The 11,082-nt window shown below is 27.1% G+C and overlaps 1 protein-coding gene across 1 annotated transcript; it reads left to right on the top strand.

Annotated features, from left to right (window-relative positions):
- Positions 1–6,482: 6,482 nt before the first annotated feature.
- LOC130675780 (protein toll-like) lies at positions 6,483–10,724 on the top strand. Its single transcript, XM_057481626.1, has 3 exons — positions 6,483–6,853; positions 6,938–7,250; positions 9,708–10,724. Exons 1-3 carry the CDS (start codon positions 6,483–6,485, stop codon positions 10,722–10,724), a joined length of 1,701 nt encoding a protein of 566 aa, XP_057337609.1.
- The last annotated feature ends 358 nt before the right edge of the window (positions 10,725–11,082 follow it).

The raw sequence follows: 11,082 nt of genomic DNA, 5'->3' as shown, positions 1-11,082 counted from the left end.
GAAATTACAACAGACTTGCCATCAGATAATTTAGAACAATTGTATTTAGACCACAATAATTTGCAAAAAATTAACAATCAAGTACTAGACTTGCTGCGAACTTCGAAAAAACTTAAAAGTCTGAGTTTGCATGGTAACAAATGGGAATGTAATTGCGCTACACGTAATTTATTTAGTTTTATCCAAGTAATGGAAGACAAAATTCCCGAGTTAAAAAAAATCACCTGCGATGGAACCAACATATCTATTTTTACAATGGCTCTAGATAAATTATGTCCATCGACTCTTTTCTGGGTCATTGGTATTTGTATCGTAATTGGTATCTTGGGAGTTATGAGCGGAGCATCTTTAGTATTTCACTGTATTAAGGCCAAAGATGAACTTAAGAAAAAAAAATCTGTTTATAAAATTCATCGTCCAACTATTAAGATTATCAACGAAAAAAATGAACTAGTGTCCGTTATTGTCTTTAACGATGATAATTAATTAAAAAAAAAAAAAAAAGCACCATAAATATCGGAATTAATATTTATTTCATCATTACGGATGTCATTCGATGTTGATGAACTTTCAATATTTGAACCATGATTTAATTCAAACCATAGATTTATGATAACATATGATGTGCCTAGAGATAATATGTGAAGCGGTGGTAATTCCACTGACATCGAATTATCAAGTTTAGATTCAGCAATATCAACAAAAAGAGTGATAGCCAATACGGTTGATACTTAATTTTCAGTACATATTCGGAGTGACCGATGTACATACATATTTTTTGTATATATTTTATAATTGTCGACTCAGATAAATTGAATCAGCAGAAATATTAAAGCAAATTTCTTATAATTTGTATTATAATTTATACATAATATGTTAAATTAATTTTTAAATGAGTAACAATAAAGTTTTAATATCGATGAAAATGTAATCTATCAAAACACTGTTTTTATATATAAATAATCAATTATTAATGCGAGTTGTTATTATCCCACGATCTGGCTGCACTGGTTATATTGTTGAATAAACAAACATTTAAATATATAAATATCAGAAATACTGTTGATGACATATTCATTAATGTATTGATAAACTGATTTTAAAGATATCGGAATTCATCAACCGATGTTCGTCATTATCGAGAAAATAATATCCAAAATTGAAAATTAAAATTTCATACAGGTACTTTTCGCTCTGTCCAATGATAGAGGAATACTCGAACAAAGTCGTACAGAAAATTTGAATATAACACTTCTATAATATCTTTCTTACCAGGGACACTACAAGTGGTAGGTGCGATCTCGTGGCGAGCACCGAACTACTCCCGCTACCGCTGCCTAGCACCGGTGACTTTCCCCTTCTCCATATCGATCTTTTCGATGAAATATTCAATAATGTATTGATAAACTGATTATAAAGATATCAAAATTCATCAATAGATGATCGTCATCGTCGAGAAAATAATTTCAAAAATTGAAGATTAAAATTTCATAAATTTATTTTATAAAACATGTAAAGAAAAGAAGGATTTCTTGGCAATAGAAAAAATTTTTTATCTCAAAAAAATTTTTATTTTAAATTCATAAAGCAAAAAAAAATTTTTTTTGAGCAAGTAGAAATTTTTTATGCCAAGGAATATTTTTTTCTGTATGTAAGGTAAGTGATGAATAGTCTAATAAGTTTTTAATTAAATAATTTGCAGTAAAGTATTAAAGACAATTTATTTTTGTCCCAAAAATGTATTATTATTATTATTTAAAAAATTTTCTTTACACTGAAAATTGACATATTGACGATAAACGTAAGTATTAACTTTCTTCTCACAACAGTTAATTTAAAAAAATAAAATATCTTATTGATTAAAATAATTACTTAATTTGATTCTTGAGTCAGAGATAGTCTAGAGGTATGTTTTGGCCACTTTAAGAAAAGATTCATGGCATTGTTACAATAGAAATTTCATTTTACACTTTTTCATTTGTGAAAATAAATTTTTTCAATTTTTGCATTCCATTTTTTTCCAAATTTTTTTCATTTCTAACATCATTTATACGGTCTAAAGTAGAATATACTTGCATCAACTTTACTGATGAGCCCAGCAAGTATATTCGGGGCGAAACCGTTTACTCAATAGTAAATTCAGGACTTTGATTTTATTCAATAAATGTATTATACTACAATGCTTACTAATATTTTTAGTCCACATGTAATTATTAATACGATGAATACAATCTGAAAAGTCAATAAATCAGAGCAGTAAAGCCGTGATTCCTTCAATCAAATATGAAAATAAAGTTATAAATGTCAAAAAATGGAGCAGTGGCTACAAATGGTACTTCTATCCTGTATACTAAAAAAATGCAGTCTTCTTTTGCACAGTGTAAAAATATTTATTTAATTTACAATGTAAAAAATCGGGAGTGAATTCAGAGTGATCACGGATTTTATTTTAATCTGAATTTACTCGGAGTTCCGGAGTTTTTAAAATAATCACTTCGCATAAGGAGTAAACGAGAAGTTTGTTCTTCCAGCGGAATGATTTTAGTGCGAAATAGATTTCATTTGCACCCGCATTCACTCTGATTCAGATTTTTTTTAATATTAAAATGAACTCTCTTTCGGCGTGAATTTTACTCTGAGAGGATTAAATAAATACAGTCATACAGTCTGCATGAACTCCGGATTTAATCTGCTTTCATACTCCGCAATTTCTCTACACTGTATCAGCCCTTTTTTGCAGAAAGAAAACTGCAGATTCTAAAGTCTAGACTTATTGTCTATTTTTCTTAGAAGTCCTTTTTTCATATAAAATGTCGCCAGTAGGATCACATTGTTTTTATATTTGCTGCCCTGTATACAATCCTAGATATAATAGTCATATTTCCCATTCGTCATTGTGACCTTGAGTGTCGTGTCAACTTATGACTTAGGTACCTCAAGTGTTTTCTTTAATATATATATAATTACCATTTTCACTTAACTTAAATTTGCTAACAATTAGTAGAAAAGATACCGACGTCTATGCCTCATTGTCGATTAAGTCGAGGGGCTCCGAAAATTTGGGTACTGTTTCAGTTGGTGTGGGCACGTAGTTAGTCTTCATCGCATAACTTTTACGAGCACATCGAGTGCGCTGTAGTACTTTATTTAATTCTAAGTGCACATGTGAAAATATTTTTGTTTTTGTGTCTTCAATCGGTTTTAATTTTAACTCTGAAGAATATAAGCAGAAAAAAGTTACTAAATTTTAGTAATTTTTATTGATAGCTAGAAAAAAAAGGTAAAAACAATTTTTGCATACTACAGTTTTAACACATCTTGTTTTTAAAATTAGTAATGTAATTAATCATCATCTTGAGTTTAGTTAATGTTAAATGATAAAATATTTATACTCATATATTTTAAAATTTTTATTAAATTGTTTCTAATGCATTTTTTTTAATTTTGCAATCAAAAATGAAAATTTAAAAAACACGTTGTGCTGCCTAATTTAATAATGTAAAAATTTTCTGCCATAATTAATAACATAAAAATTCTCTATATTTTTTTTCTCTTCATATTTGATTACGTAATTACTGACATTTAAATTTTGAAAAATTTCGAGATTACAAAACTAATTTTTTTTTTATTATTACAATTTGCTATTGATTTTAAAATTAATTCTATTTTTATGTCATTTAAGCTTTAAAATAAAAGAATGAATCATTTCAAAAAGTTCTAAGTAAAGATAGAGATGAAAATTTTTAATTAAAAGTAAATGACAAGTTACTCATGTCCATTGATATTTACAGTTTTTTTTTTTTTTTTTTTTTTTTTTTTTTTTTTTTTTTTTTTTACTAAAGATATAAAAAATGAATGTACAGGAAAAGTAATTTAGCTTATGAAAGTAATTCTTGAGAACTGCCATGAAATTCTAATTATTGTAAATCTTCTGTACATTTGTTTTAAGCGGTTATGGACATATTTTTATTTTAAATTCGATTATGTATTATCAGGACTACTTAAAATAGATCCAACAACCATTATATAATGTAATTTTTTTTTTTTTTTCTAAGTAACAATCATAAAATGTTAATTTTCTATGACATGACGTGTCTAAAATTTTTTAACGCAATTATATGGCTTTTCATTTTTATTATTCTTATAATTTTATCTAAATCGTTGATCTTTAAAATATATATAGTTGTTGCACTGATAGAAGAATTTTTTTTTATTTAAAAAGATTTGTTAATATTTAATAAATAATTTATTAGAGGATAGGTCCTTAACAAATATTTATTAACAGTTAATAAATCATTTATTAGCAGCGATTTTTTTGTGCTAACCAAATATTTATTACTATTTAACAAATGATTTATTAACATATAAAAAATGATTTATTAATATTTAATAAATCATTTATTAGTATTTACACACTGGATTATTAATATTTAAAAAATTCCTCTTATTATTTTTAGAAAAGTTTTACATTAATCTTCTCGTGATGGGAAATCTGTAAATAAAATAAAATTATTTGAAATAATTTTTTGAGAATAATGAATTGAATTTAAAAAAATAAATAGTTGTAAAATAAAAAAGAAACCTACATATTCATTATATTTTTTATTTAAACGAAGTCGTAAACAAACACTAGGGATTATTTCTTTTTGGGTCTCTTCTCGAGTTTTAGTAAGGAATTCAACAAGGATTTCAAAGTCTGTTATATGGTTTACTAGAGAGGGAATACAAAAGTAAATTCATAAATTTAGTGTTAATTTTAGAAACGGAATATAAAAAATAAAATAGGATGACAAGACAATGAATAGGTTAAGTACTGATGCTACTGAATATACCTTATATATAACTGTCAACTTACCACAAAAAATCGAGTATAACTCACTTAAATCCCACGATTGAAGCTTCCATTTTATTAATTGTTTTCCACAAAGTATAAAATAATAAGCAACTTATCGTATGAAAATCATGTATATGTAGGGGAGGGTGGGGCAGAGCGGCCCCCCTAAGCCAATTATTACTTTTTTTGGCTTTCAACTATAAGATCACTTTACTTTTGTCCTATTTTGAACAAATTTATGGACATTTTGCCAAAATTCTAAAAAAAAAAATTTTTTTTTGTGGGGCAGAGCGGCCCCCCTCCAAAAAGTGATAAGAAATTTTTTTTTTTTCGTTTTTTTTTTTTTTTTAATTGTTTTCATCATTAAGAATGTATTTCTTTCTCTTGACAACTATTTTTGATTTTATATTACTCGAAAAAAATTTTTTAAGGTGTAATAAATCGTTCACTCTTGATTACCTTAATTACTAATTGTTATTTAATAAAAAAAAAAAACAATTCTATAATTTTACTTTATTTCAAAAATTTATCAACTAAAAAAAAAAAAATTTAATTTTTATAAATTTTTAGTGACCAAATTTGCCTCTTACATAGAGAAACGGCCGAAAAAAATGGAAAAATAATTTTTTCGGACGTTTCGGCTGATCCATTTTGCCCCAGGTGTTATGCGTAGGGCTAGAAATGTGGAATTATAACAATTTTTTTTTAATTTGACGATAAAAATATGAAAAAATCACTTTTTCAAAATTTTGGGCTTGTCCATTTTGCCCCAAATGTCATGCGTAGGGGTAAAAATGTGCAAACATATCGGATTTATAGTAATTAGTCGAAAAAAAAAAAATTTTTTTTTTGGTCAAAATTTCAGGGGGGCCGCTCTGCCCCACCCTCCCCTATATATATTTTTTTACAACTACGCGTTAAGTATAGCCATCTATCAACACCGACCACCAACAAAATATTTTTTAACTATTAACAAATCTTATTTGGTGGAAATAAATATTTTTTTCAATATATTAAAGCTTCTTAATAGTTACAAAAATTTTGTTCTCATAAAAAATAGATTTTGTTAATACTAACGAATATTGTTAATAGTAAAAAAATATTTTTTCCACCCAAAAAAATATCTGAAAAAGATTTTAATAAATTGATTTATTAAATACAAACAAATCCTTCTATCAGTGTGATTTTCACGGTTGTTCAAATTATCGGAAACTTCAAACAAAACTATAAAAACTCTGCAAATATTATTTTTAATTATTCTTTAATATAAATTATATTTTTATTCTTAATTTAAAAAATTACCGAACAAATATTTTTTATTATTTATGTGCAATTGCTCAGAAAAAAAGGATTTCTTGGTGCAAATGATTTTTACTCGCCTCAAGAAAGTTTTCACTTGCCCTAAGAAATTGTTTTTTTTTTTATGTACACTTGAGTTTATTAAACTTACTAAAAAAATAATAAATGATTTACAGATTTTATAATTATGGATTGCTGCTTATCATACTTTTTACTGGCCACACTGATCACATCATCAGTCTGGGCTTTAAATTGTCCAGGAAGCGAAAATTGTCAGACCTGTGAAATTGCTTCCAGCGATACATATCACTTATATTACGGCATTATTGAGGATCTAGATATACCTTCAATGTATGAAAATTCCAAAGATGTAATCATCACTTGCAATAATCCATCTAATCAATCTGATTTATCCAATTTGAAATACTACAAAGATTTTCAACAATATATTAAATTCGTAACAATTGCAAACATCAACGCAATTAATGTCCCCTATAATTTATTTTTCCACGCTTATAATCTAGAATATTTAGATTTATCCAGAAATAAAATTTCCTCTATTCCCAATGCATTATTCAATTTTTGCGATAATTTAAAAACTTTGAATCTTAGCTCAAATCATCTTTCAACAAATAGCTTCGATCCTGATATACCATTTCCAATTTTGAATAAATTAGAGTCTCTAGACCTATCTAATAATAATATCACGTCACTTAACAGGTAACTACACAATATTTATCTGATATCTCAAATTATTTTTAAATAATTAATTAAGTAATATCATTTACTTTTATTTATTTACAGAACTTTCTTGACTGGGCTATCATCATTGCGTTATTTGTATATGAGTCATAATAATATGAGAACAATTGATCCACTCGCATTTCAAAGTCAGCAGAATCTTAGAACTTTAGACCTTTCTCATAATAATCTAGTATTCACACCAAATAAATTTATAGATGAATTCGGTTCAATATCACCATTCCATTTTTCTCATAAAACTTTGGTAGATATAAATCTCGCTTACAACAATATTGATCAAATTTTTGCAGATTGGAATTTTGCTATTCATTTAGAAACTTTAAATCTAAGTCATAATCATTTGACTGAACTGCAGGTAAATTAAAATTTTTATTTTAAAATTATAAAAATAATTATATTTATTTTAAATTAGAAATAATTTTTTTCAAATTTATACAATAGTATTTTTCACACCTAGGGCAGTAAAGTAAGAAATGTCTCAGATCACATGTAATTGTTCGCCGAGGCTGACAAACATGTGATTTGAGACATTTCTTACTTTACTGCCCTGGGTGTGTAATATACTATTTTTAATTATTTGTTATTAAAGAAATCGGGACGGCTCTTCTTATCTACTTAATTGACAAAACATTCTTTAAATACTATTCTATGCATGAGTAATTACAGTCGGACTAATAATTTTAGTGCACTAAAATTAAACGTTTAAGTTACGATTTTTAAAGTTCCAATATCAATTTTTGCAGCATAGACAATAAATTTGAACATTTATCCTGTAATTATTTACATTTTAATCATCAATTAAAGAATTACTATTTAGAATGATAACATCTACTGATCACTTCATATCATTATATTACTTGTCGTTTTTCAATTAATGTAGTTCTTTTTTCCGTGTGCGCACTGTAATACCTTCCATTTATCAAATAAAATCCAAAGTCTTAAACTGTAATTATTAAAACAGTTTCGCTCCGAATATGCTGGGCTCACCCGAAAAGTTGATGCAAGTATATTCTACTTTAGACCGTTTGAAAGATGTTAATGAAAGCAAAACTAAAATTATTAGTCCACATGCAATCACTCATGCGAAGCATAGAACCTAAAAAATGTTTTGTCAATTAAGTAGACGAGAAAAGTTGTGATTCCTTTAATAACAAATCGCGTGCTTAAAGGTAAAAGGGCTTATAGCTAAGGGTTAATAGGGATTTGTGGTGAAAGGGCGTGTAAAAAAATTTTTTTTTGCCATTCGGTTTGAAATTGTCTGAAACGTAAAAATCTGTGAAAAAAAAAAGTTGGTATCCTAAAGCTGAAAGGGAGTATCTCGACATACGCCCTTTCACCTTTAAGAAAAGTACTACTTAAAGGTAAAAGGGCGCATAAAAAAAAATTGTATTTTTTATACCAAATGTTGAATAACGCGTTACTAGAACCAAAAGGGCGTATAAAAAAAATTTTTGTCGCTCCAATCAATGTAAAAATGTTGAAAACATTAAAATCTATGGAAAAAACAAAAAAAAAAATTTTTTTGTTATACGTTCTTTTGATTTTAAGAAAAATTTTTTTTAGTCATAAGGGCGTATCCTGTTTTTTCGATTTAGTATCAGTTATAGGTCAGAGTAAGAAAAAAAATTGCCACTCTAATAAAAATTATCACTCCACAATTTAATTTATATGAACAAATATTTATTTAAGTAAAAAACCAAATTTCTTCATTTAATTTTGATCGAATCTTAAGTTTGTTATAATTTTTTTAATTCAACAATTAATGTAAAAAATATGTATAATTCGAGAATAAAAAAAATGCATTTAAAAAATTCTAAATTCGATGAGTGCAGTGAAATTTGATTTAACCAAATTAAAAAAATGTACTTATAGATTTTTTAATTTTTCAAAGGTGCATTTTTTCATTTTTCAATCAACGTTTCATTTTCTATTTTCTGTTTGTTTTTTTTTTTTTCATCGGTATTATCAAAGTCAAATTTTCAGCGATGATAATAATTTATAAATTTTTTTATTATTATCAAGTTATGTTCTAAAAAAAATTAAAAAATCTTTTTTTCACAATCTTAGGTACAGATGATCCTGACGATGGCGATGGCATAGGACTAATACCCTGATAAATTAATTTTTTCTTCATTTTTCATTCGTTTTTTTACTTAAATATTTATTTGTTCATATAAATTAAATTGTGGAGTGATAATTTTTATTGGAGTGGCAATTTTTTTTCTTACTCTGATCTATAACTGATACTAAATCGAAAAAACAGGAGACGCCCGTATGACTTTAAAAATTTTTTTTCTCAAAACCAAAAGGACGTAAAACAAAAAAAAATTTTTTTTTTGTTTTTTCCATAGATTTTAATGTTTTCAACATTTTTACATTGATTGGAGCAAAAAATTTTTTTTATACGCCCTTTTGGTTCTGCAGAACTACAAGTTTTTAAACTACGAATATGTTCTTTTGTGAGCTGGCCGAAAAAAAAGTGATACGCCCTTTCACCTTTAGATCACCAAAATTTCGAATTCTTAAAAGTAAAAGGGCGTATAATTGAAGACATACGCCCTTTTACCTTTCAATTTTTTTTTTTTCAATTATAAGCGCAGAATGTGTCTACGACTCGATTGGCAATAAAAAAAAAACTATGCGCCCTTTTACGTTGGCAAAGGTAAAAGGGCGCATAAATTGTTATAAGCCCTTTTACCTTTAAGCACGCGAAATATAAACAAAACTGGTCGTGTAGTAACTTCACCATCAAATCATCATTATTATTGTTATTTATTCATTAAAATAATAAAACTTTAATTAATTGTTACAGCAACCACACCTGCAATTTTTATCTGGCAAAGTATATGTAGACTTATCCTTCAATGACATAACTAAAATTGACTATAGAGCATATGAAATTTTCAGTGAATACAATGAAAATATTAGACTTCTTGTAAACATTGAAAACAATCCTGTGGAATGTAACTGTGAGTTGTACAAAATGAGTATATATTTAAAAAACAATTATAAGGATGTTAAGAATGAACGGATTAAATTAGCGATTGGTAAATTTATATGCAGTAGACCGGAAAGAGAGACTGATAATTCCGTATGTAAATTGGATAAACCCTTGGAAAATGTTATTGGAGAATGTCCTTCGGCCTGCAGCTGTACAATAAGACCAGAAGACAAAACTTTGTTGGTAGATTGTTCTTATCGTCAGCTCAATGAAGCACCGGATGCTATTCCTTGGTTCCCTGGATCGAACATTGAATTAAATCTAACTGGTAATCATTTGACAAGAATTCCTTCAAGAAAACAAATTGGGTACAATCATACCACTGTTCTTTCGTTGTCAAACAACAAAATAAATGAAATTACAACAGACTTGCCATCAGATAATTTAGAACAATTGTATTTAGACCACAATAATTTGCAAAAAATTAACAATCAAGTACTAGACTTGCTGCGAACTTCGAAAAAACTTAAAAGTCTGAGTTTGCATGGTAACAAATGGGAATGTAATTGCGCTACACGTAATTTATTTAGTTTTATCCAAGTAATGGAAGACAAAATTCCCGAGTTAAAAAAAATCACCTGCGATGGAACCAACATATCTATTTTTACAATGGCTCTAGATAAATTATGTCCATCGACTCTTTTCTGGGTCATTGGTCTTTGTGTCGTAACTGGCATCTTGGGAATTATCAGCGGTGTTTCTTTAGTATTTCACTGTTCTAAGGCCAAAGATGAGCTGAAGAAAAAAAAATCTGTTTATGGGATTCATCGTCCAACTATTCAAATCACCAACGAAAAAAATGAACTAGTGTCCGTTATTATCTTTTAAAATTATTTATTAAAAAAAAACCTTAAATATTGGAATTCGTATTCATTTTATGATCGCGGAAGTCATTCGATGTTGACGAACTTTCAATATCTAAACCATTATTTGATTCAAACCATAGATTTATGACAACATATGATGTGCCTAGAGATAATATATGAAGCGGTGGTAATTCCACTGACATCGAATTGTTAAGTTTAGATTCGAAATAGTGTAAAATATCAAAGCAAATTTTTTATAACTTGTATTATAATTTATACACAATATGTTAAATTATTTTTTAAATAAGTAACAATAAAGTTTTAATAACAATAAAAATGTAATCTATCAAAACAATGTTTTTATATATAAATAATCAATT

The sequence above is a fragment of the Microplitis mediator genome, chromosome 10, assembly GCF_029852145.1.
Source record: "Microplitis mediator isolate UGA2020A chromosome 10, iyMicMedi2.1, whole genome shotgun sequence".
Lineage (NCBI taxonomy): Eukaryota > Metazoa > Arthropoda > Insecta > Hymenoptera > Braconidae > Microplitis > Microplitis mediator.
The sequence above is the reverse complement of the archived record's forward strand: the minus strand, read 5'-3'. Positions and strand labels throughout refer to the sequence as shown.